The sequence below is a fragment of the Lagenorhynchus albirostris genome, chromosome 2, assembly GCF_949774975.1.
Source record: "Lagenorhynchus albirostris chromosome 2, mLagAlb1.1, whole genome shotgun sequence".
In the NCBI taxonomy this organism is placed as follows: domain Eukaryota; kingdom Metazoa; phylum Chordata; class Mammalia; order Artiodactyla; family Delphinidae; genus Lagenorhynchus; species Lagenorhynchus albirostris.
Genome location: NC_083096.1, coordinates 141175687 through 141202649, shown reverse-complemented (window position 1 = coordinate 141202649; position 26963 = coordinate 141175687). Strand labels below are relative to the sequence as shown.

The window sequence follows — 26963 nt, the reverse complement described above, 5'->3', positions numbered from 1 at the left end:
TCCTAAAGATGCTACCAGAAAACTATTAGAGCTAATCAATGAATTTGGTAGAGTAGCAGGATACAAAATTAATGCACAAAAATCTCTTGCATTCCTATACACTAACAATGAAAAATCTGAAAGAGAAATTAAGGAAACACTCCCAATTACCACTGCAACAAAAAGAATAAAATACCTAGGAATAAACCTACCTAAGGAGACAAAAAACCTCTATGCAGAAAACTGTAAGACACTGATGAAAGAAATTAAAGATGATACAAACAGATGGAGACATACACTATGTTCTTGGATTGGAAGAATCAACATTGTAAAAATGACTATACTACCCAAAGCAATCTACAGATTCCATGCAATCCCTATCAAACTACCAATGGCATTTTTCACAGAACTAGAACAAAAAGTTGCACAATTTGTAGGGAAACACAAAAGACCCCGAATAGCCAGAACAATCTTGAGAATGAAAAACCGAGCTGGAGGAATCAGATTTCCGGACTTCAGACTACACTACAAAGCTACGGTAATCAAGACAGTATGGTACTGGCACAAAAAAGAAATATAGATCAGTGGAACAGGATAGAAAGCCCAGAGATAAACCCACACACATATGGTCACTTTATCTTTGATAAAGGAGGCAAGAGTATACAATGGAGAAAAGACAGCCTCTTCAATAAGTGGTGCTGGGAAAACTACAGCTACATGTAAAAGAATGAAATTAGAACACTTCCTAACACCACACACAAAAATAAGGTCAAAATGGATTAAAGACCTAAGTGTAAGGGCAGACACTATAAAACTCTTAGAGGAAAACATAGGCAGAACACTCTATGACATAAGTCACAGCAAGATCCTTTTTGACCCACCTCCTAGAGAAATGGAAATAAAAACAAAAATAAACAAATGGGACCTAATGAAACGTCAAAGCTTTTGCACAGCAAAGGAAACCATAAACAAGACCAAAAGACAACCCTCAGAATGGGAGAAAATATTTGCAAATGAAGCGACTGACAAAGGATTAATCTCCAAAATATACAAGCAGCTCATGCAGCTCAATATCAAAAAAACAAACAACCCAATCCAAAAATGGGTGGAAGACCTAAATAGACATTTCTCCAAAGAAGATTGCCAACAAACACATGAAAGAATGCTCAACATCACTAATCATTAGAGAAATGCAGATCAAAACTACAATGAGGCATCACCTCACACCGGTCAGAATGGTCATCATCAAAAAATCTACAAACAATAAATGCTGGAGAGGGTGTGGAGAAAAAAGGAACCCTCTTGCACTGTTGGTGGGAATGTAAATTGATACAGCCACTAGGGAGAAGAGTATGGAGGTTCCTTAAAAAACTAAAAATAGAACTACTATATGACCCAGCAATCCCACTACTGGGCATATACCCTGAGAAAACCATAATTCAAAGAGTCATGTACCACAATGTTCATTGCAGCACTATTTACAATAGCCAGGACACAGAAGCAACCTAAGTGTCCATCGACAGATGAATGGATAAAGAAGATGTGGCACATATATACAATGGAATATTACTCAGCCATAAAAAGAAATGAAGCTGAGTTATTTGTAGTGAGGTGAATGGACCTAGAGTCTGTCATACAGTGAAGTAAGTCAGAAAAACAAATACCGTATGCTAACACATATATATGGAATCTAAAAAATAAAAATGGTTCTGATGAACCTAGGGGCAGGACAGGAATTAAGACACAGACGTAGAGAATGCACTTGAGGACACAGGGAGGGGGAAGGGTAAGCTGGGACAAAGTGAGAGAGTGGCATGGACTTATATACACTACCAAATGTAAAATAGATAGCTAGTAGTAAGCAGCCGTATAGCACAGGGAGATCAGCTCAGTGCTCTGTGACCATCTAGAGTGGTGAGATAGGGAGGGTGGGAGGGAGATGCAAGAGGGAGGAGATATGGGGATATTTATATATGTATAGCTGATTCACTTTGTTATAAAGCAGAAACTAACACACCATTGTAAAGCAATTATACTCCAATAAAGATGTTAAAAACAAAAAGACAGTAAGGATACATGTTATAATCCTAGACTTAGGATAAAGCAACCACTAAAAAACATAAAGAGTTATAGGAAGGAGGCCAACAGAGAGGAAAAAATGGAATACCATAAAATACATGGTAAATTTGAAAGAAGGTAGAAAAGGAAGAAAAAAAGAATTAAGTCAGTTAGGACAAATTGAAAATAAAAGCCAGAAGACAGATTTAAGCACAAACACACAGATTATTCCATTAAATGTTAGTAAACTAAACACTTTAAGACTGAAGAAAAAAAAAAAACTAAGTACTCTTTTCAAGAGACACACTCTAAATATGAAACTAAAAGGATAGAATAAGATAGAATAAATCTTAATATCTGGTAAGGTAAATTCCCCTACTTAATTTTCAAAAATTTTTTGTTTTATGCTTTATACTTGATTATTATAGCTTTGTTAAATTATATTAAAACATTTTCTGAGATGTTAATTATAATTCAATTCCATTATAGATTAATTGGGAGAGAAGTGACATGTTTATAATGAGTTTTCAAATCCATGGATCTGGAGTATCTTTTCATTAACTTAAGACTTCTTTTAAGTCCTTAAGTTGTTTTACAGTTTTCTAGGAACATATCTTTGCCTCTTTCATTAGATTCACTCTTAGATACCTTATCATTTCCATTGTTACTATAAATGAGATCTTCAAAAAAAAAACATTATTTTTTTAAAAATCTTATTCTTTACAAGGAATATTTCTAACATTTCACCATTAAATGTGATGCTCAGTGAAGGTTTTGTTAGACACTGTTCATTGGGTTATAGAAATTCCCTTCTCTTTAGTTTGTTAGCTTTTATTTTTTAAGCACAAATGAACGTTGAATTTTATCAAATGCTCTTCTAACATTTACTAAGGTGATCACATAGATGTTTCTACAGGTTAATGTGATAAATTAAATCAAGATTTTCTAATGTTATAGCATCCCCAGTTCTCAGCATAAACTCTATCTACACAGCCAAGGTGTACTGGTATTTTTATCCATAGTTGGATTCAGTTTGCTATTATTTTTAGAAATTTTGCAAATATATTTCTAAGTGAAATTGGCCTATAATTTTTTCTGTTGTTATTTAGTCTATGTCTGGATTTGGAATTTAGACTGTACCCTGAACATAAAGAAGCTGGAGAGCTTCCCTTATTTTTCTATTTGCTGGGTCATTGGATCCTATAAGCCTAGTAAAGTGTTTGTACGTAGATTTTTGACTATTTTCAATTCAGTAGTTCTTTTCAGGCTTTCTACACTTTCCTGAGTCAATTTTGAAATCTGTATTTTGAGAAAATTCTTTCTTCCTAGATTTTATATTTATTGGCACAAAGTGCATTTTCTATTGTAATTTTAAAATCTAGTATTGATAGTGTTAAAAGCTGTGGTAAGATTGGTCAAGTGTTAAAAGCAGTGGTTCAGAAAAAAGTATATATTCGAATATGCTTTTATTTTGCCTTTTTTCTTGCCAATCTTACTACAGCTTTTAATACTACTGATACCAGAGAACAGGTGTTATATGAACACTGTTAACATTTAGTTTGAAGACAAAAAAATACGGTGAATTCCTGGAAATAGAGGCTGATGTACTTGGATGTGAATTTTCAACAAAATTCTAAAATTACTAAATTTCATTATTATTAAAAGGATAGCTTTGAAAATCTAAACAAGAAAGTAGTAAAATTGGAAAGCAACAGTACCATTAATTCACAAGTTATACCAAACCTACATATTTCTTTTTGGTTGTTTGATAGAGTTACTACCTATTAGGGATATTCCTGAACATTTCAACAAAACTTCAGACAAAGCATCCCAAGACACCTGTGGATGAGATGAATAAATATGGGATGGGTGACAGGCAGTACTTTAGGTAGATATTTATAATTCTTGGAATGGTAATACTAAAAGAATGGTGATTAATGGAACAAAATGAACTGTGTAAGACCTCTACCCTTATCCCATTCAAAATTATTGTTAATTAAGGAAGGAAAAAATATGTTTATCAGTTTTGCAGATGACACAAAGCTGTGATGTCAGCTAATATACTGGATGAAAGAATTAGCACACAAAAAATCTGAGCAAGCTAGAAAGATAGGTTGCAATGAATAAGATATTTAATATACTCAGACTTAAAAAATCAATCACACAAGGAACGGCCTAGATCAGGGACTGTCAAACTACTGCCTGTGAGCCAAATCTACCCTGACACCTGTTTTTGTATGGCCCATAAACTAAGAACGTTTTTCACATTTTAAAATATGTTTTCAAAATCAAAATATTTTGTGGCACATGAACATTATATGAAATATGAAATTCACAGTTCAGTGTCCAGGAATAGTTTTATTAGAAATGGCCACACTCATTCATTTATATATTGTCTATAGCTACTTTTGTGCTATAGTGACAGAGCAGAATAGCTGTGACAGACTATAAGGCTCATAAAACCTAAAATATTTATTATCTAGCCCATAAAAAATTTGCCAACCTTTCATCTATAACATGCAGAGGATTAGTTGATTGCAAAGTCACTATAAGGCAAGAGTGTACTATATCTGCCCCCAAAGGTAAAGGAATGTTATTTTAAATTACATTAATGTAGCTAAGAAGGAACTAAATTCTACCAAAATCTGTGAAAACCAACTAAGGGCCAGGCACTGTGCTAGTAATGCAAAGACACTACGTAGTAATCTTTGACTATGTAAACCTAAGACAAAGACGGTGACTTAAGAATTGTTTCTGCCTTTAAGTTCAGAGTCAAGGAGAATGGACAAACATGAAACTAATAATTTGTTATGTGCAAACAGTGTGATCCACATCTAGAATACTGTGTTCAGTTCTAGGTAGTATAATTTAAGTAGGACATTATCAGGCTTGATATTGTTCAGAGAACAGAACGTTCATGACGATCTATAAACTATGTTACATGGAGGGAGTTGAAAGACTATCGTTTAAAGAAGAGATACTTTAGTGAGAGAAATATGACAAGTTTTAATATCACAAGTCTTCACAAATGGAAAAAGGATTTAACTGGACTCAACAAATACGAACTGTAAGCAGGAAGACATCATAGATGTAAGAACTTTCCAGCAAAGTAAAGATTTTTAATCTTTTCCATCCCTGAAAGTGTCCAAGAAGACTAGGTGATAACCTACGGAGGAAACCAGAGAAAGAACTCTTGCACTGGGGTTCTTTTAGCCTGAATGAAATTCTAGGAAAGGTAGATTAGGAACAGATAATGAAAAAACTTGAAAGCCAGGTAAAGATGGTAGGCTTTAGCCTGTAGTCCAGTAGTTCTCAATTGGACTGGGGGTGATTCAGCCCCCCAGGGGACATTTGTCAATGTCTAGAGCCAGTTTGGCTGTCATACTGGGGGTGGGGGGGTGATGCTATTGGCATCTAGTGGGCATTTCATGATGCTGCTAAATATTCCACAATGCACAGGACAGTCCCCCAAATCAAATAATTATCTGACAGAAAATGTGAATAGTGCAGAGGTAGAAAAACCCTGTGGTAACCTACTTGGCAGTGGAAATGTGGAGGGTGGAGACTTAAGGACAGAATTTGCTTTAAAAAAGTAATATGTTTTAGGGAAATATATCTAGCATTGATGTGTAGTAGATAAATAAGAGCATGTATTCTCCAAATGTTCAGTTCTTTTCTGACGTCACATTCTTACCACCTAAATTATCTGAAGGAAGCAAATATGTACTTTAATACAAAACTCATTTCATACCTCCTATAGCCACCAATACCCTTCCTTTTTCCTGTGTTGGATGGAATTATTTAAATAACAAGAAGCGGCAGAATTTGGGTTCACTTTAAGGTTTCTTTGTTGCGCTTAATGCGAAAGAGGCACACCAATCCCGAAGAAACCCATAACACAACTCAACAGGTATGTTGCTTCCTTAACTCCAAAATGCAGGTTCAGGATGTAATCTAACCCCCCATCCTGGGATGCCTTACCTAACTCACACGTGTTCACTCAGGGCCTCAGTTCATCAAAGGTGGTGCACTCTGGGGTGCCATCCTCTGCATTTTTAAAACTCCCTGACCCTGGACTTCCCTGATGCCTTATCCTCCTCTAAACCCAGTGCCACTTACCCAACCCTTTCACCTCCAGTTCACGTAACCTTTCTTTCCAAAAAGCTTTCTGCGCCAAGCCTTCAGTTCACTTTCTTCTTGTGGTCAGGAAAGAGTACCCCTTGCGTCTGGTACTCTTAGAACCAGACTCCTCAAACCCTTTCCCATAACATCATCCACTGGGAACTTTTGTGTAAATTAGAAAACGGCCATCCTCTGCCTCCCCAGGGCCAGGGCCTATAGCTTGGTATCACTTGAAAGGCAACCAGCCCTGACACTACCCTTTCACCTCCGTCCCACACCCTTCTACTCAGTTCAAGACCATTTCAATAGCTCCAAGGGCCCTAAACACATACTTTTGGACGCCCGGCCCAAATTACATAAAATATATGAACCCACATCCTACATCAAATATAATTCTTAAGTATATGGGTTACGTTCCAGTTAATAGGTTACATTTGGATACATTTATTAATTTCTATTTGGAACTGATTTTCCCTTTTGGGGGTCAAAACATTATTTCTGGCTTCCAGAAAGTTCGTGGGCTGGCACTAGTGTCTCTAGGACTCAGGGGAGTGAACAGACCTGCGTCATGCGTCAGTCTTCCACCATCCCGGTCACCTCACCGCCCGCCCACCGTCCGCCTCCGCGCCGCGCGTCTCCTCACAACCCCAGCCACGCTCGCTCTCTCCCTCCTCCACCAGCATCCCCCACCTCCGTCGGCCTCGCCCAGCCAGGCTCCCACCTCCCCCGGTGCCAGCCGAGCCCGCCGAACCACCCTGCTCGCCTGGGCCTCCGGTTAGCTCTAAGCGCGCTGATTGTCGGGCCTCGAGGTCTCCCTACCGCCCCGCCCCCTTCCCTTTCCGCAGGCCTCCGCGGAGTTCGCGGGCACTCAAATCCTACTCCCGGATCTTCGCTCCACCCCGCCCACAGGCTCTGCCCCGTCCCGCCCCACCCTGCGCAGCGCGCAGGTCCCCAGCTCCGCCCCGCTCCCGTCCAGCCTCCTCCGAGATCCCAGTCGCGCACAGCTGTACTCCCGGTTGTACGCGCCCAGTCTCCCTCAGGCCACGCCCCCAGACCACGCCCCCGTGCTCTTCCTTACAGCGCGGGCTGAGCTGCGCGGGCTGAGCTGCGCGGGCTGAGCTCCGCAGCCCCGCCCAAGGGCCTTTCCCTAGGCAAGCGCCTGAGTATACGCTGCTTACCCTCCCCCAGCTAAGCTGGCTCCCTGGGGCTTCTGAGACCCACGGGACCCGCCCTCGCAAGAGCACGCACGCGCAGTCCCCACCTCTCCCTGCTCAGAGCCCTAGGCCCTCAGGTCGCCAGCCCCGGGTCCGGCCCCGCCTCCAAGCGCGACCCCGCCCCTCATGCCGGGTATCGCGCAAGCGCGCCTCCCCTGCCCAGCCATCCCCCCGCCCCCGACGGCCCCGCGGTCCCAAGGCGCAGGTCGCCCCCAGCCCCCCCCCTTCTCCCGCACATTCTCTGTCCCACCCTCCCTAGCTTTGTGCCGGGGGCGCGGAGCCGCTTCCCCCTTCAGCCGCGCCGCGGGAGGAGGGAGCCGTCAGCGAGGAGCTGCTGCTGGCTGCCCCAGGCAGGGGCACAGGTAGGTGGCGGCCGCGGGCTGGGCCGCTCACCGAGCCCGGGGCTGCGAGTGGGGGCGGGTGTGAGGTTTGAGGGAGGGGTGGAATGGGGGGAGGGGAAGACCGAGAAGGACGGGGCTGGGGTGTGGTTGGGTGAAAGGTGTGAGGGTCTAGGGTTGTCAGAGACGGGTTTAAGGGTGGAGTTGGGGTGCTGGGGTAGTGTATGGGGGCGTGTGAGACTTGGGGTTCGGGGCCTGGGTGGGAAAAGGGAGCAGGATTAGCTTGGGTGGATTTGGGGAGGGACATGCGTGGGAATTTAGAGAGAGAGGGAGAATTGCAGTACTGGGGAGGGGGAAAAAGTGGGATTAGAGGAGTGCAAGGAGGAAAGGATCTAGGATGGGAATAGGAGAAGGGGTGGGGTTTTGGGGGCAGGGAGAAGTTGTTGGGGCTGTGAAGTTGGGCATAGTGAGCGTGAAGGATTTTGAAGGTTGAGGGCAGAAGACAAGGAAAAAGATGGAGAGTTTGGGGTCCTGGGAGAGGGAATCTCAGAATGGGAGGAAGGGAGGAGTACATGGTGAAGGACAGAGGAAGAGTGCATGGGGGTTAGAGAGGACGCGGGTGGAATGGTGTGGGGGGGAGGAAGGAGAGCCAGGTGGAGGTGGGCTTGCAGCTGGGCGACAGGGAGCCGTATTTCAGAAGGGATGGAAGGATTGGAAGGGCGTGAGGTTTGAGAGGTGGGGGCAGGGGAGCTGGGCGTGGGTGAAGGGGGTGGATTAGGAATTTTGGTGTGGAGATTGGATCTTGTGTGAGAAGCTTAGAGTTGGCAGGTAGAAAAGCTGTGAAATGTCAGGGTGTAGGAGAGATTGGCCTGTTCTCAGGGGAAATAAGGAGCTAGGTATGGTGAGAAGGCAGGTAGGAAAGTGCAAGTTATAGGACAACAGAAATGAGTTGAAAACTGGGTAATGGTGGTGACCCAGAACAATAAACTTGAGATTGTTAGTTGGTTATTGGTGGTTTGGAACTAGTTTCTGTTCAGGTTTTTATGTTAGAAACTTTCTTCAGAATACTGCATTTTCAAATAAACCAAGGGTGTCTGCAGCCTTGGGATGACGGCCATGGATTGACAGGTGTTTTCCTGGTGTGTGGATTTGGGTAATTTCTGCCCTGGCAGAGGAAGGAGGGGAGGCCTCAGTGTAGCTCTGTCCTGGCTCTGTTCCCACCAACTCTTTCCTCAGTTGTCCACTGTTTTTTTATCTCATCCCTCTCTCACCCCTCCCCCCCAGCTTGAGTCAGTGAATACCAGAGGGATCCAACAGGTGGGTGAGATTAATTTTTAACATTTTTTTATCCTTAAGGATGATGTCATATTTTTATTCTTGAGAGACAGCATCATGCAGTGGCAAGAGCTTGAGCTTTGGAGTGATACAGCCTTGAGATTGAATTCTGGCTCTGCCACTTATTAGTTCTGTTTCTTAAGTAAGTTACTTTACGTCTCTGAGCGCCTTCATCTGTTAAATGGTGATCCTGACTTCATAGGATTGTTGAGAATTACAGGAATCATTTAATATAGTGCCTAACAGTGCTTGGCAACTCAGTGGTAGCTCTCACACCCACTATTGTTATCATCATAATCTTACTATGATTAATATTCCTGGGGGATTGTTAACTTACTTTACCTACTAAAGTTAGGCGTTTTCTTCTCTTTCTTTTCAAATTAGATATCCATAGACTCAGCTCACAATTTTAATTGTCTGCTTCCCTGACTCTGTCCTTCCAGTCCACTTGACTGGATAGTCATGAGTCTTGCTTGGCAAACTGGCTTCAAGATATAAAAAGCTGTTTAGTTATCAATTATTTTATCTTGCCTCTTATTCAAAGAGGCTGAAGAGAACTGAGTTTTTAATGTAGTAAGGCTACATCTTATTCATTTGATGAAATGACATGCTTCATGGTAACTTTGGCTCATTTGTGGTGACCAAATACTAGAACATGCACTATTGTAATAGTTTTCTATGAGGTTTTATGGGTTACAAAACTCCCTCTCTGGAGACAGGCTTAGAGGCTATCAGAATGCCCTGTTACTCTGTCGCTCTAATATGAAGTATAGCTAATACAGATCTCCACTGGACATTGTTATTCTTTCACATACCAATTACTTAAATTTTCCAGTTCGTGTAGTATTTGTGCCATGGTATAGAATAGGCCCTGTCTCCTGAGGGGCTCCCTTATAATAGACCACTCTGTGTAACAGCCAGGCACAAGCAAAGTCAAGTTACAGAAGCTTTGTTTGGAATTTTCTCACCTTTATGGTTCTTAACCTTGAAAGGCTTAAACATTAATTCAATTCTTAGATCATTTTATAGTACTTCACAAACTCTCAGGAAGCTCCTTATTGTGAGAGTGCAAGATGCACAAATTTAGTAGTAGAAATCAAAGGTCACCAGGATTTCCTGACCATGGTCAGTTCCTCAAGTATCATAGTTGAAGAACAGAGAGCCCTTGGGGTTTCTGGACAGATGATGTGGGCTTACTCTTCAGGAAATATTTGATTTTTTTCATCGTTTAGAAAGAGAACTAGCATTTGATGAGTAATTTAAAAGTAAAATATAGCCAGAACTGTGCCGTTTTTGAAAATGATCCATGGAAGCCGGAGCTGCCAGGATTTGGGGCAGCCTGGGTAAGTGTCCTCACTTTGGTCCCAAGCTGCCTGTGCCCTCTGCTGGATGGAATCAGATTTTTCTGATTTTCACCGGAAGTGGTCATCCATTCATGCATTTGTCCATTTTACTCCAAAGTTTATGGAAGACACTATTGCAGGTGATGGTTAGGGGTACTACAGATAGGCAGACCCTATTTCGTTGCCAGGAAGTTTATAGTGTGCTGATTACTTATAATATGTTATCTTCCATGGAATTTGTCTTTCTACTTTTAAAATTAAGTCATTCTTGTTTGGGGCCATATCTGGTATCTACTTTCTGGTCTACAGGTAGAGTAGGACTCTGAATGTCCAAATCCAGAGATAAAGACCGAAAGGGATCTGCTTTATCTCCTTATCAAGATTAAACTCTGTGAGACTGAAGGGGCCAGGTGCTTACCCCTGGAAGAAAAGCTTAGAATAAGTGAAGTATCTCCTCGGCAGCAGGCACTGAATACTGGCGAGAGTATGGGTTATGAGAGCCAGCCAATTTTTTTTTTCTGGTTTTTAGATTTTTTTTTCCTCCCTGGTAGTACCAGTAGCAATATACTCCCATCATCCTCTTTGCTTCTACCACCTGCAAAAGGGTCTGGCGAGTGGGGGAGGAGTCTGCAGCTGTTGCCTGGTAGAGGAGCTGGCTCCTAGCAACAGTATCAGCAGGGCTTGCAGCTCAGAGTACTAAGTCTGTCCCTTTGAGGTCTCACCCTTCCTCTTCATTTGGTTCAGCAAATACCTGTTGAGGACTTATTCAAGCTAGGCTCTGTGTTGGGCCTGGAAAAGAAAAGAGAGATGAATCAAGTTAAGTGTCGTGTACTCAAAGGGCTCACAGCTTTGGAAATATTAGCAAGTGAACGGACAGTACACAGTGCGAGGTGCTATGTAGAAAGAGACATTGGTGCTCTGGGAAAACCAGACAGATGTGTGCACTAGTGCAGGGGTTAGGAAGTTTTCTCAGGAGAGGGATGGTGGTTGAGCTGAGTGTTAATGATAACTAGGAGTTAGCTAGGTCAGGGAAGCAGAGAAGGATGTTCCAGCCAAAGGGAGCAGGATGTGCAAGGGCCAGTGAGACGAGAACACAGCCAACTTACCTGGGTCGTATGGCTTAGCCAGAGAGGAGGGCATAAGGAGATGAGCAGGGAAGAGCGAGGCTCTCGGGCGTGGCAGGGCCCTCTTTTCTGATGTGCTTTTATACACATAATTATCCTCAGGAGAAACATGGATCATACTGATACCCACAAACAGGATCAGTGTTTGATCTCCAGAGACTCAGCATTTTTGATCACTGACTTGATTGATTGTTGACACTTTTAAGTGGCTTCAGAGCTACATCCTAGCCCTGCATTGATGCAGAAGAAACTGGGTTTGTTCACTCTAAAAGTCAGTCAGAGTCTTTTAGAGATAATAGCAGCTTTTTGACCTATATTATATTAAGTTTTACCTAAAAATTGTAGCAATAATAATCATATACTTTCATTTTATTTAACTTGGCAATTTCTCAAATATTTTGAAACCTCACAGTTCCTCAGGAAAGCAAGTGTTTATTTCAGTTAGCGCTTGGACACAAAATGTCACCCATATGATTGCATAAATACCCTGCTGTTTTTTTTTTTACCCTGCTGTTTTTGATATGTTGCCTTACTTCGGAAGTGCCAGCTAACTGAAGAAGTTAAGGCACAAGAGCTAACTAAAAGCTATTCTAGCCCTTGGAAGCATCACACCTTAATAGCTTTTAGTTAGCTCTTGTGGTGGAGGTCTTTATTTGTGGATCCAAAAAACCATGTTGCTTGTGGTCTGTGTAAGGTTTAGCAAAGGAGTAAACTTTAGTTCCATGAATATCTACTCAGGGACTATTACATGCCAGAGCACTATGTTGTTAGGGTGGATGAATTAAACATGATCCTTGCTCTCAAGGAGCTCAGATCAGCAGAACACGCCCAGAAATAAATCAGTAGCAGAGCTGTGAGCCAAGTGCAATAAAGAAATGTGTGGAAGGTGCCAAGGTAGCAAGGGAGTTATTAGTTTCTAGCCTTTGTTCTGTGTGTAAACATGTTTTAAAAAACAGAAATAGTTGGACTTCCCTGGTGGCGCAGTGGTTAAGAATCCGCCTGCCAATGCAGGGGACACGGGTTTGAGCCCTGGTCCAGAAAGATCCCACATGCCTCGGAGCAACTGAGCCCGTGTGCCACAGTTACTGAGCCTGCGCTCTAGAGCCTGCAAGCCACAACTACTGAGCCCATGTGCCACAACTACTGAGCCCATGTGCCACAACTACTGAAGCTCGCCTCCTAGAGCTCATGCTCCGCAACAAGAGAAGCCACTGCAATGAAAAGCCCGTGCACCGCAACGATGTGTAGCCCCCGCTCACTGCAACTAGAGAAAGCCCACGTGCTGCAGTGAAGACCCAATGCAGCCAAAAATAAATAAATAAAAATAAATTAATTAAAAAAAAACAAATAGTAAATTCCACGTGTACAATTTGTAATTTGCAAATCAATAAAAAATTTTATCATTTTAATGGCTGCATAACATTCCATGGTATGGATGTATCATCATTTATATAATAACACCCTTGTTGAACATTTAGGTTATTTTCGGTTGTTTTGCTAATATCAGCTGTGCTGCCATGACTTTCCTTGTAGGTGACTCTTTGACCACTTCTGTGATAACTCCCTTAGAGTGAATTTTAGAAATGAGATTTGAGCTGGCTTTTGAAAGATGAATAAGAGTTCACCAGATAGACAAGAAAAGGGGAAGCATGGGAAAGGGCTTCCAGGTCGAGGTAATAGAGGTAACCTCCAGTGCCATAGTTCACAGGCAACTGGTAAGCTTTGATTCCCCAAATCAGCTACAGGGCCTGCCTGGAAAGCTCATAAAGCTCTGGGCACAGCAAGATGAAGTTACACGTTACAAATGGCATTTTAATTGGATTTGATTTCCTTGTGCCTTGCTTTTACAGTTGCAACCAAGGCAATGTCTTACTACCTCAACTCAGAAAACCACCTGGACCCAGGGCCTGTCTACGTGCGAGAAAATGGGCAACTGCACATGGTCAATCTGGCCTTGGATGGTGTCAGGAGTAGCCTGCAGAAGCCAAGGCCTTTCAGACTGTTTCCCAAAGGCTTTTCGGTGGAGCTTTGCATGAACAGGGAAGATGATACCGCACAGAAAGAGAAGACTGATCATTTCATCTTCACATACACCCGGGAGGGGAATCTTCGGTACTCTGCCAAATCCCTCTTCAGCCTCGTCCTGGGCTTCATCTCTGACAATGTTGATCACATTGATTCCCTTATTGGCTTCCCTGAGCAGATTGCTGAAAAGCTGTTCTCTGCTGCTGAAGCCAGACAGAAATTCACAGAGCCAGGTGCAGGGCTCAGGGCTTTACAGAAATTTACAGAGGCCTATGGAAGTCTGGTGCTTTGCTCCTTGTGTTTGCGAAACAGGTGGGTGTTCTGATTACGATAGTGAGTATTTTATTGGGTGTGTGAATTCTGTCAAGCTATGGGGTTTAGTGGGCTTGGGCACTTTCCCCATCAAACAGCCCTTGAGTTCAGAATTTCCATACACGAAGTGGTAGGCCATTTTGAGAAAAATCATTGTCTTTCTCCCTTACCCTCCCAGACAACACTTAGGTTTATTTTGAAAACACTTTACAAGGATTAGTTGATTGCCACAGCTCCTCCATTAGGTAGTAAATACTCCTCTACCAACTTTTCTAGAAAGAGAAAATAGAAAAGAAAATGTGATTTGCTAAATATCTCTTGGTATGCTCTCGGGAATGTGAAGATTAGTAACCAAAGTTCCTGTCTCTATTCCAGTTTTCAGACCACTAGATATTGAGCATTAGATAAAACGCAACTTTAGAAGAATAAGTGATTAAAATTTCAAGTGTCTTAAAGTTTGGAAATTTTCAGTAAGGTCCCAACACCAGAACCAGGGTCAGTCTATTTTCTAACAAAGCAGATGTTTTCTCTTATCACCTGCCTTTGCTCATATACTTTTATTGATTTATTTAAAATTTTTATACCACCATCGTGTAAAATGACTTTCAAGGCATCTACTAATTAAAAAGAAAAACTTGAAAAAATACACAGAAAATTTAAACACAAACACAAAAAGGTATAACGTGGAACATAAGCCTCCCTCCCATCTCTCTCCTGTTTCCCTTCCCCAGAGGCAACTACTGTTATCAATTTCTTTTACATAATTCCAGAGATAATTCTGTACATACACATGCATGTATAGCTGTCCCCTTTGTTATACAAACGGCAGCACACACACAGTGCTCACACTGGTATGCACTTTGCTTTCTTCACATATTTTGAAAATCATTTTCCATCAATATGTGTAGATTTTTAAGATAGCAGTATAGTATACCATTATATATATCTTTATACATTTGGGAATATACTCTATCTATAAATTGTATTCTGTTTTTTCCTCCACGTACCATTATACCTTAAGTATTTCTCACAATAGGGAAGATGCTTTTTATCCATTTGTGATGTCTGCACACTGTTCCAGTGGTCAAATTGGATGAGAATAGCACTTCCATTCACATTTGATGAGCACATAAATTAATGTAGCATTTCTGGAAAGAAGCTTGGCAATATGTATCAAAAGCTTTAAAAATATTCATATCTTTTGTTTGACCCATTAATTCCATTTATTAAGAGTCTGTTCTAATTTCTAATGTAATAATCAGATATGAGAACAAATACTTTACATAAGGGTGTTCATTGTAGTACTATTTGTTATAGTGAAAATCTGAAAGCTGAATATCCAACAAGAGGAAATTAATTAAATAAATTATGGTACATTCATATAATGAAATAGTGTATAACTTTTAAGATAATATCCAAAGATCATTTAAAATGGTGTGGTAAAATGTTCATTATATAATAAATGAAAAAAATAAAAATAATATGTATGATCCCAATTTTGTTTGTAAAAAAAATAGGAAAATTTACATGTATTGCATATATAGGGGGGGAAAAAAGAGAAGCCCACTGAAATGTAATTTAGGTAATGAGATTGAAGTTGGTTTTAATTTTCTTTATAGTTTTCCAGATTTTCTTAATTTTTTCTCCAAGGAATGTGTATTACTTTTATAATCAGAAAAATATAAGAAACATTTTTAGCAATCTTTTGGCTCATATTTTATTGCAACAATTACAAATAAGACAATGCTGCCTTATTCAGATATAAGAATAAGATTTTTCAGTTGTGATCAAAAACTTTCCTTCTTTTGAACCCTCAAAGGAAAATAGAAAGAAGGCAGGAGATTTGGGTTTGCATTTGCAATTCTCAGCTGAAGCTGCAGCAGCAAAGGTTTTACCAACATGAAAGGGTTCAGGTCATGGGGAAAGAGCTTGAGAAAATAATTGAAAAATAAGATAATCGTGTAGGTACAGGCACTTGCTTTGTGGGGTTGGGTCACAAAGCTGCCTGCCAAAAGGAGAAGCCAGTGCAACTGGGTTTCAACCCTACAAAACTGTCTCCTCCCTGTGATTTTTAATCCCACCGGTGGTCACAGGGAGGCAAGTATTTGCCTTAAAATATCACCCTGTGTAACCGAAGTAATTATAATAGCTACCATTTAATGAGGGCCTATGAGATGCCATTTACTTTTGGAACATTTTTTCTGATTTTCTTAATAGTCCTTAAAGGAAGTGATCATCAGCTCCATTTTCTAGCTGGAGAAATTGAGGCTCACAGAGGTTAAGTAAGTTTCTTACAATCATACAAGTAATTAGCATTGCTGGAACCCAAACTCAGGTCTGACACTAAAATATCTGTGCTGTTTCTGTTGCTTCTCCACTATACTCTTCTGAACTTTTTAAGGGGCAAGTTGTAAGACTAATTTTGAGCGAGACCCTAGAGCTTCAATTACGTCCTAGATAAGCATGTAGTAGTGTCTGTGGTTTTGCATGTTCGTTTCTCAGCTTTGATTTTTGTAATGTTTGTTAATCATGTTATACGTTTTTGTGTCCTTCCCAGATAACCCTTGTTTCAGAATTACTAAATATCTTTTGGTTAACTGATCAAAGGATGTGTGTTTTCCTTTCTGTAATTGCCAGTAATTCCCCAAATTCCCATTAACCCACTTCAACTCTGTGATTGGAAGATGGAAAACAGCAGCTTTATTTACAATGCAATTAAAATATGTCTGAGTAAATAAGGCTCATTTGTGTACCCAGCTGAGCTCAGTCACCAGGCAGCTTAGAGGGGGTATCAGTGCCCCAGGCCATCTGTACCCAGCAGTCAGGCCAGCGATCAGCTTCAGTATATCTTATTCTGATTGGAAGTAGGAAGAAAAGAGATCTAACTCCCTTCTTGTCCTTGGATTATTCAGTGCTGTTTTTGGTAATTATGATTCTGGCAACAGTAGAGAAATGTGAACACTTTTAAGTATAACCCCACTGATCCTAGCTTACCATCTCGCTGTGGAAACTTTTAGACATCCATGAGAAAAGTGGATGAGAAAGGCATGCTCTTGCCCACAAGCATTTCCCTGTTCTCTTAGACTCCTCTCCTGTTTCCTGTCACTTCTAATCCCTTTTCATTTTTTCTCACTGACATCATATGAAATAGATGGACAACTAGAAAGCAGGGTGGAGGCCATAGCCTGGGCTGTGCAGTATCTTTTTGATCTTCTTTTCCTCTCCAGAGGCCTCCTGATACTTCCCAATAGCAGATTGGCAAGGTGCCCCAGTGTAATTAAAGTGTTCATGCTCACAGGTTTGCCTTAATAACCATCTAGTTTAGAGTGAGTTCTTATAATAGTCATGCTGCACATACTTTTGGAGTAAAGTTAGCAGGATAACAGTGGCACAGTGACGTGGGCAGCTACTCAAACTTGTGTTTGAATAGAAAAGATAAAACCTGACTGTCAAATATATCTTGGTATGTTCTTGGGGATGTGCTGGTTAGAACCCAGAATTCTTGGCCTTTTCCAGTTTTCAAAGCACTAGATACTGAGCATTAGATAAAAAGCAACCTTAAAGGAATGAGTGATTAAAATTTCAAGTATTCTAAAGTTTGGAAATTCTCTGATGAAATCCCAGCACTGACACCAAGGTCTGTCTGACTTATAACAAAGAAGATTTTTTCTCTCGTGTCCTGCCTTTGCTCATATGTTTTTATTTATTTATTTAAAGTTTTTATTCCACCATCACATAAAAAGATTTTTAGCTTAAAAAATTCAACCTGTGCCTACATAGTAATCAGTAAAGTCTGCTTATTACATAGTACCTTGTCCTGATGGAATGTTGATGTGTCACAAAGCCACAAATGGTGATGTTTTAAAAGAAGGAAAAGAAAAGCTGTTGATTGCTCTCCACGCCCCACAGATATCTGGTGATTTCAGAAAAACTCGAGGAGATTAAGTCTTTCCGGGAGCTGACCTGCCTGGATCTATCCTGTTGCAAGCTTGGAGATGAGCATGAACTTCTAGAACATCTCACCAATGAGGCCCTGTCTAGGTATTGACCTGCCACCATTTGTAGATGAATTGTTTTGTTTCTTTTTTTAAAGGATGATCAATTGGGATCATCTTGAAGAATGTTGATTACTTCCCAATCCTGTGTTTATTTGCTAATTCTTTTTTCTAAAACGATTCAATCTTCATTTACTTGGTACAAGCAGTATAGATTGGACAACTCTTAGGAAAGTAAGTCACTAGGTTCTTTACCTCAATAAACTTTATTTCAACATATAATACTTGACGCTACCTGTGTTGAAAAATGATTTTGCCGTGGTTTATTCTAGCAAGAGATGAGAAGTTATACAGTTTCTACAATCATTATCATTTTCTATTTTAACTGCTAATGAACTGTAAATTATTTAAAATGTGAACTATTAAAAGACAGCCAAATAAATCCTTTTCAAGAACCTTAATTTAAAGAAATCATCCAGTTCATACCATTCACAAATAGTCCGACTGATCTCAGTATGGCCAGCAGAGACAAGGCAGATGGATTCCTTTGTGGTTTAATAAACACCCAGAAGGATAACAGTACTACAAACCTGAGTCTAACCTGTTTCTTGGGGCCTGCCTAGGACAGTGACACCTACCTACTGCCCTGTACAAAGGTTTTTTTTTTTTTTTGAATTTTATTTTTTTATACAACAGGTTCTTATTAGTTATCTGTTTTATACATATTAGTGTATATATGTCAATCGCCATCTCCCAATTCATCCCAGCACCAGCACCACATTCGCACCCCCGCCACTTTCCCCGCCTCAGTGTCCGTATGTTTCTTCTCTACATCTGGGTCTCTATTTCTGCCCTGCAAACCGGTTCATCTTGTACAAAGGTATTTTTGTACAAGGTTAGTAAAGGTTCGGATTTCTTGAGTGTGGGACAGTGGAACACATTAATAACACCAGTTACAGGTTAGCTGAATGGATTGGGTTATGTCTGTACCTTATAAACCCAATCTGAGAATTGGATTTATAAAATAATTAGAATGAAAGAATTGTGCTTTGCATAAAGAATTCTCATAGGAGTTCTTAGCAGACTTTCCCAGTATATTTAGAGTGGTTTTGGTTTTCACACAGCATTTGTCAGGAATGCAGCTTTTGTGATAAACAAGTGTATTTATATCCTTAATGCAGTCCCTGTTTACCTCATTCCATCATATACCTTTAGTGCCCTCTGCCATCTGAGACTAGTACTACATGACACTTTGATCGGTAAGTTAACCCTCACTCAGCAACTGAAGTAGCACCAAAATATCTTTAACTTTATTAAATGCATTATGTATGAAATAGCAGAGGTTAGAAGATATATTTTTGAATGAAATTTATGAAAGTATGTTCTCATGACTAGACTTTCTCAAATGCTCTTTAAGTAATTTACTTATGGACTTTGTTTTCTAGTGTAACTCAACTCCACCTGAAGGATAATTGTTTATCTGATGCCGGGGTGCGGAAAATGACGGCACCAGTTCGAGTGATGAAAAGAGGCCTTGAAAATCTAACATTATTAGATTTATCTTGTAAGTTTTATTAGAAGTTATAGATGATTAACGTTGGAAGAATGGACTTAGAAATCATTTAGTTCTTCCTCTTTGTTTGAGAGGTGATAAAATTGAGGGGAGGTGACTTTCTTAGGTGCCACAACAAGTTAACGGCAGAGCAGGACCTAAAGCCAGAGGCTCTTGACTCCTGGCCAAATACCTTTCCTGGCATAGTGCCACCTCTGTAAGGTAGTAAAAGCCCTTACAGATTCACCCATGCCACTTACTCTCTGCAGACAGGGCAACCTTTCATCATATTCACAACATATATGAAGGACGTTTGGCTCATTTTTACTTTCTTTGAGTTGCTGATCTATAGTGTTTGTCAGCTAGGTCATTTTTTATCAATAATTGCTTGGTGAAAATCAGGATGAAATTCACAGTTTTGATAACTTGCACAGAATGAACCAGTTATTGACTCCAGTAGTAGAAAGGTGGTAAGATCATTTATGATTTAACTGAGCATTTATTAAATATGTGGCAGGATGGTATGGTGTCAAAAAAATAGAAAGAGCAGGGGTTTGAGGTCAGAGGACACTCCTTGCTCTGCTACTGTGTGCCCTTGTACAAGTTATTTAACCTCTCTGAGCCTTGGTTTTGGCTTGTGTGAAATGAAGATAATAATGAATGCCCTCCCTTCCTCCCAGGGAAGTCTATTCATTTAACAAATATTTTTGGAGTGTCTACAATGTGCCAGGCACTGTGCTCATGGTCTTTAGGACTCAGTGCTAAATGCAGTACTCTCTGATATGAGAAGGTGATATGTAAGAAAGGATTAAAAAAAAATGCAGGTTAGTAAGACATTAATAGTCTTTGTGCCTCAGTATCCTTGAAAATCTTTTTAAAAGAAATCTTTTACTTTGGACGTAAAACGGCTGTGAACAAAGTCTAATATACCATTCTAATACATGTTTACGTATGTTGTTTTCATGTGGTTCCAAATTAAACCCTTTGGAATAACTATCTGGTTCATTAATTTTTCTGCTAACCCCCAGCTCCTAGAAAGTTAAAGCTGTGAAGGATGTTAAGGATCATCCAGCGTAGCTCCTTCACATTACAATAGGAAAGATAAGATTTCTACATTCAATTTACTCTGAAAAGCTTGTTCACTCAGTATTTTCTATTTTATCATTGTTTGGCCTTTTTTCCTGAGCTTATTGTTGGCATTGTAGCAATACTTATAACTATAACAGAATACTATCTATGTTTTGACATTTAGGTAACCCTGATATCACAGATGCAGGAATTGGATACCTCTTTTCTTTTAGAAAACTAAACTGCTTAGATATCTCTGGGACGGGACTCAAGGTAAGACTTCTACTCCCTTCTCTTGCTTTTCCAGACTTACAATTTGATATTTTGCTTCTGCTAATTGGCATTTAGAAAGGGCTGGGATCTGTGATGGTGTTTATTTCCTACTGAAGGCAAGTAGGAGTTAACCAGATGTGTGTGCATTAGTGTTCTGGTTTTCCCTTACTAGGACGTCAAAGCTGTCAAACACAAGCTTCAGACCCACATAGGTCTCGTTCACTCCAAAGTGCCTTTGAAGGAATTTGATCACAGTAACTGCAAGACAGAGGGCTGGGCTGACCAGGTAAGGCAGATATTTTCTCCTACAGTTAATGTGGCTTCATTTTAATTCCAAGTGTCTTATTCAACACTTGAACAAATGTTAATCCTCTTGGTATTCCTTGGCTGAATTGTCATCTTCAGTCGAATCCGAGATACTGATGGCCTGGTAACTAACCCAGTTACTTAAGAAAAGGTGTTAGGTGCCAGTCCTTAAATCACATGCTCTGGTTGCTAGATTGTGCTTCATCCGTATGGGACCTGGAAGAAAACGCCTTCTTATAAATGACTCAGAAAATAAATGAATTCTTGCTTGCTATGCAAAAAAGCAGTGTGAACCAACTTCACAAGGACAGATTCTCTTAGCAGTGTGTGTATACTGGAAAGAGAATAAGTCACACTGATAAGAATTTAAATCTAACTCTTTCCCTTTTGGGGGGCAAATTTCTTAACTCTTAGTGAAGAAACCTTTTTTTATCCTGAGCTCTCCCATTTTCTTTCTTTCTTTTTGAAGTTTTAAATTATGTACAAAGAATTAGGACTGTTTGGAAAGGTAGATGTCCTGGATGAACCATTCAAGGAAGTTCACTTAGTCCAACTCAACGAAGCCGATATCCTCCAAGTACTGGCAGAAACACGGGTGACACATATTGAGGCCATATTTCCAGATCAGACTATGCTAGTTTGAGCACACTGAGCCCTTCCATATTCAGCTTCTTAGCTGAACTTTGATGCTCTCTTGTCTTTTTGATGGTCTTCCTTAAGTTGGTAAAGTACAGACTTAAGTAGAGAGTCAGAAGGTAACCAAGTAGTAGAGCACCAGTAGATGCCAGCCTCCCTGTGGCTGGTGCCTTTCTCCTTCAGATGCTTTAAACCAATGTTTATTGCTGGAGGCCTAGAGGAACCACCAAACTTTTTGATCTGGATCCCTCCTTGGCTCCAAGCAATAACGCATGGTTGTGGACCTATCCGACCACCTGATTGTAGCATCACCTCCCTATAAGTAAGCAAGAAGGGGTCCTGGTGAAGCACTTTGAAGTTTGTGAAAATGCATGCTGAAATAATTACAACAGTTCATTGCCAGACAAAGTTTATAGTGCTGGAAGAATCCTAGATACATCCAGTAGACTTGGGGCAGGTGTGGGATGGTCTTACAAGGGCTTGATGTAGTTTGGTTATGGTAGCAGGTGACATGGTGGAAAGAGCATAGGCTGTAGGGTCAGAGGCCTGAGTTTGGGATCCTGGCTCAGCAACCCAATAGGGATATGACTTAAGGCAACTTTGAGTCTCTGTTTATTTATCTGTAGAATGCAGAAACCAACACCTTTCTTGCAGAGCTAAGGATGAAGTAAAATACCTAACAGCCTGGACTGAAAGCACCGTGCAGTCTCAGCTGGGCCCTAGGACTTGGCAGCAGTGCTTTATCTATCTTTTGTTGATCCTTATTGAAACTGTTTGAGGCTGACTCCATCCTCCTCCTGCCTCATTCTCAGAAGGTGACACAGAAAAATGAGGCCATCTAACAGGAGTCCTTTACTTCCCTCTGTCTCAAAATTTCTACAATTCTGCAACATACCCCACTTCCCTCCTATCTAAGGGAACAGGTATGCCTCTTTATTCCAGTGATAAGCCCTTTAGTGGCCTCTTTTCCTTTCAGTTCTGTTCCCTGAGATCTCCAGCTTACTCTGTGATATTTTACTAATAATTATTTCCCTCTACTGCCCCACCACTACATCTTCAATCTCACTGTCTGTTGGCCATTTTCTTTATGTGTATAAACATGTTACTTCTATTCTCACATGTTCGTTATCCCCCATTGCGATTGTGAGCTGTTTTCTTTTCTTATCTTCCCACCTCCTCACTGCCTACTCAGTTCTTAATCCCTTGTAAGCTAGTTCTGGCCCTCACGGCTCTGCTGCAGGTGTCGTCCTGAAGGTGGCATGTGATCTCATTATTCACCTTCCTTGGCTTTTACTGCAGTTCTGATATAAACATGCATGCCTTATGCTTTTTCTCTCTGGCCTTCCTGCTCAGTATCCCCTAACTTTCTCACTTCTCCCTTTAGCTCTTGCTGATTCCTCATTTCCTCTTCTCCTCTTCTCTTCTATCTCTACCCACTCTCCTGGTGATCTGAACTGTTCTCAGAGCCTTTACTGTCCCTGCGGGAATGATATCACCTTCTCTTACACGTTAGACCTGTTCCTAAATATTCTCCATAAATCTCTGCCAGGCACCTCAAATTCAGCTTGTCCAGAACCAGGCTTGTCGTCTTCTTCCCCATCCCCAAACAGCTCTTCCTAATTGACATTCTTATTTCTGTTAGTAGAAGCACAGTTTTCCTTATTGTCCCCTGAGCCACCAGATTCAGTTCATCTTAGCATTCTTTTAGATCTGTCCCCATTTTCCATGCTCAGGGAGGTATCATAGAGGGGCTGACAACTAAGATTTATTGAGTGCTTCCTATATTCCAGACACTGCTAAACCCTTCATGTATGTTAATCTCATTTAATCCTCACAACCGCCCAGTGGGCTATGTACTATTATTAATCCCGATTTTACGGATGAAGAAATTGAAAGACAGAACTTAAATCACTTGCCAAGGGTCCCCTGACTAGTATTGGTGGAACTAACTCTGGAACAATATTCTTAAACTATGTGTTGTGCTGCCTCTGTGACCTGAAAATGTTTGTCTTGACTTTCTTTTTTGATCATTTCATTGCATACCATGAGAAGTGCTGAATTTAAAGTTCTTGCTACTTGTGCTATATGTGAAACAATTGTTTACTTTATTTATGTGTAGTTTATACTAAACCAAATTTTCAAAAGAATTTATAGTAGCTTATAATAAAAATACATTTGTAGCAGTTTAAAAAAATGGAAACTGATCATGAAGTGTCATGAGAATATGGAAACATGGTCCTTTCACACACGTACAAGAGTGAGTTATAGTTGGTATAGTTTAAGGCATGAAAGTGAGTCTAGGAATGTGTGAAAAGTGTTATGACTAAGATTTTAAATTTTAGTATTTAGTTTAAGGATATGCAGTTTATTTCTAGATTGGAATAGAGATGAAAATAGGGAGTCAGCTTTGTAGATTTTTTCTGAGTCATGCAAGTATGTATATCCAGCATGTTTGTATTCTGACCAACTCATGCCTTAAAACAGAAAATCCAGACTTGACTTGGTTCTTCTTATCACCATCATCTGAAGTAAGATTACCATGGGGGTTTGTGTTTATGGAAAGAGAGGGGTGGGGACCAAGGAAAGCTTGAGACTTTGTTTGGATTCAAATCTTTCCAAATACATTTTAGATTGTTCTGCAGTGGGAGCGTGTGACTTCGGAAGCTGTGAAGCCACGAGAAACCTCGGAGCCTGGAACAGCTGCTCAGCATTTCTGTGAGAAATTCCCTTTCCTTTGGAGTGTTTTGCCCTTAGGTTATTTGCCCTTAAAGCACTTAGCTCATCTTCACTCAGTGGGAAAATTAATTATGATAGTATTGACTTAATTAGATCACTGAGACTTGTATTCTGTCAACACAGCTTACAGTGTAAGTTCACACTTAGCTTTGAGTACCAGCACCAGGAAAATAACTTATTAAATGTATGTATGTATGTACATATGTGCTTATTGACATCCCATCTTGTTCCAGAAAAAATTTGCAGTGGTATAAAAGTAGATGGATATAGAACATTAAAAAGGAATTAAAAGTGCAGCCAAAAGGGACAAGCAACCCAAGTGTCCATTGACAGATGAATAGATAAACAAAATGTAGTATTTACATACAATGGAATATTATTCAGCCTTAAGGAGGAAGGAAATTTTAACACATGCTATAACATTGCTGAAATTTAGAGACATTCTGCTAAGTGAAATAAGCCAGTCAAAAAGACAAATGTTGTATGAGTCTTCTTATGAGATTCCTAGAGTGGTCAAGTTCATATAGACAGAAAGTAGAATGGTGGTTGCTGGGGACTGACTGAGGTGAGGAGTGGTAGGGAGTTACTATTTAATAGATACCAAGTTTTAGTTTTCGGATACCAAGTTTTAGTTTCTCCAAGCTGAAAAAGTTCTGGAGATGGATGGTGGTGATGTTTGCACAACAATGTGAATGTACTTAATGCCACAACTATACACTTAAAAATGGTTAAAATGCTAAATTTATGTTATGTGTATTTTACCGTACTTTTTTTCTCTAAGGAGTTAAAGGATGAAATCGAAGTGAAGGAAAAATAAAGGTAGAAAAATAAGAAAAATTCAGGGCAAACCAAAAAATATAGGATAAGGTTGTATCATTTGCTAGAGTTGTGCCGCAAACTTGGCTGTTTTTAGAAGACAGGGTCAAGTCCAGATTTTGAGTAATAATAGCTGACGTTTTTTCAAGCTTTTACTATTGTGCCAAGCTTTGTGCTAAGCCCCTTATGTTACTTTATCTTCACATCACCCTTATGAAATAGGTTTTATATCCCTCTAAAGATGAGGAAACTGAATCTCAGACAAGTCACTTGCTCAAGGTCATTTATGCAGCAAGTGGCAGATCTGAGATTTAAATCCAAATCTGTGATACTCTCATGTGAGTGCATACCTTCAACCTGTGCTGGTGCATTTGCTGTAAGTTACTTTACAGGGCACTCAATAGGGAATAAAATTAATCCAAACCTCACCCTGTTTGGGCCTCTTATCACTTCCCTTGGATCATCTTTCTGGACTTAGGCAGCCGTTAGCAGTGGCATAGGAAAGCTCATTGCCCTTCCGTTTGTCACCCTTACAGATGGGAAGCGGGCTCGAACAGAAGCCCCAGTGAAGTGTCACCTGGCAGAGGCCCACATGAATTCTTCTGAGAAACTCCAGTTCTATAAAGAGAAAGCCCCAGATTGCCATGGACCACTGTTGAAACACGAAGCCCTCTCAAGCCAGGAGTCAAAGAAGAGCAAGAAGAGAGCTTTCGAGGAGCCAGAGAAGGAACAGAGCAACTCTTCACAGTCTTCAAAGCAGAAATATGTGTGTCTTGCTGTGGAAGACTGGGACTTGTTAAATTCCTATTGATTGGCGGATATAAGTTGACCATTTTTCCCTCCAACTCTAATGTACGAGGAAAGGGGGCTGATGATGTTTTCCTTTTCGTTTGAATTTACCTATGGCATTAGCATAGCAAGCGGATATTTCTACTTTTGTGGTGGGGGAGGGGAATGCTATGGAAGTATGTAATAATTTCTAATGTATATTTTCAATACATAGTAATTTTTTCAAATAAACGTTTTTGCTGTCCTTAGGTTCTCCTTGTGAAAAATAGACTGGAGCCACAGGAAGTAACACTTTGGTTTGGGACAAAGGCCATGTGAACTAACAAGGCAGCTTAGCGTCATTTGTTACTACTCCGGTTTGGCCCAGCCTCAAGTTAAGTGAGTTGTTTAAGGTCCGGAGCTTATAAGAACCAGAATTTATATTTCTTTCTGTCCAGCTGTAAAGCCCACTCTATTACATGGCCTTCTTAAATAATAGTTACCATTCATTAAAATCTCAAATATTAGGTCTATTAAGTAAACCACCAATTATCTTCACGATAGTCCTGCCAAGTAAGGATTATCACGTCCATTTATCAGATGAAGAACCTGAGACCAACGACTCACTTTAGACCAGTGCTTCTCAAGCTTTATTGTGCATGCAGATCACCTGGGGATTTTTTTTTTTTTTTGGCCACACTGTGTGGCATGTGGGATCTTAGTTCCCCAACCAGGGATCGAACCCACGCCCCCTTCATTGGAAGTGAGGAGTCTTAACCACTGGACCCCCAGGGAAGTCCCCTGGGGATCTTTTTGAACTGTAGATTCTGATTCAGTAAATCTGGAGTTGGGCTTGACATTGAACATTTCTAACAGGTTTCCAGATGATGCTAGCGCTTCTAATTTGTGGGCTACACTTGGAGTAGCAAGGCTCTAGACCTTCATCGTCCAGTACCGTGGCCC

General features: G+C 40.5%; 2 protein-coding genes across 20 annotated transcripts in view; one reads left to right on the top strand and one right to left on the bottom strand.

Moving 5' to 3' along the window:
• Positions 1 to 7033, bottom strand: part of IFT25 (intraflagellar transport 25) — a 70161-nt gene extending 63128 nt beyond the window's left edge. For 3 of the 18 annotated variants that reach the window (XM_060140015.1, XM_060140014.1, XM_060140017.1), the window contains exon 1: positions 6721 to 6834. In XM_060140015.1, the coding sequence (XP_059995998.1) occupies positions 6721 to 6729 (9 nt within the window). In that variant the 5' untranslated portion in view covers positions 6730 to 6834. The other 15 variants (XM_060140004.1, XM_060140002.1, XM_060140012.1 and 12 more) reach the window with 15 other exon arrangements.
• Positions 7034 to 7525: 492 nt separating this feature from the next.
• Positions 7526 to 26265, top strand: LRRC42 (leucine rich repeat containing 42). 2 transcript variants are annotated; one of them, XM_060139993.1, is made up of 9 exons: positions 7526 to 7735; positions 8996 to 9028; positions 13364 to 13850; positions 17760 to 17891; positions 19291 to 19409; positions 20650 to 20738; positions 20911 to 21024; positions 24311 to 24395; positions 25769 to 26265. In XM_060139993.1, the coding sequence occupies exons 3-9, from the start codon at positions 13378 to 13380 to the stop codon at positions 26041 to 26043; spliced, it is 1287 nt and encodes a 428-aa protein (XP_059995976.1). In that variant the 5' UTR covers positions 7526 to 7735; positions 8996 to 9028; positions 13364 to 13377; the 3' UTR covers positions 26044 to 26265. The 2 variants fall into 2 exon arrangements, with proteins under 2 accessions (XP_059995976.1, XP_059995975.1); XM_060139992.1 differs by lacking the exon at positions 8996 to 9028 and having other exon boundaries at positions 7527 to 7735.
• Positions 26266 to 26963: the final 698 nt, after the last annotated feature.

Bases quoted from the DNA above. Each gene is read 5' to 3' on its own strand.
- LRRC42 (XM_060139993.1), top strand. From the start codon at position 13,378: ATGTCTTACTACCTCAACTCAGAAAACCACCTGGACCCAGGGCCTGTC. The intron at 17,892-19,290 runs GTATTGACCTGC...TTTGTTTTCTAG, and splicing joins ACCAATGAGGCCCTGTCTAG to TGTAACTCAACTCCACCTGA. The intron at 24,396-25,768 runs GTGAGAAATTCC...TCACCCTTACAG, and splicing joins AACAGCTGCTCAGCATTTCT to ATGGGAAGCGGGCTCGAACA.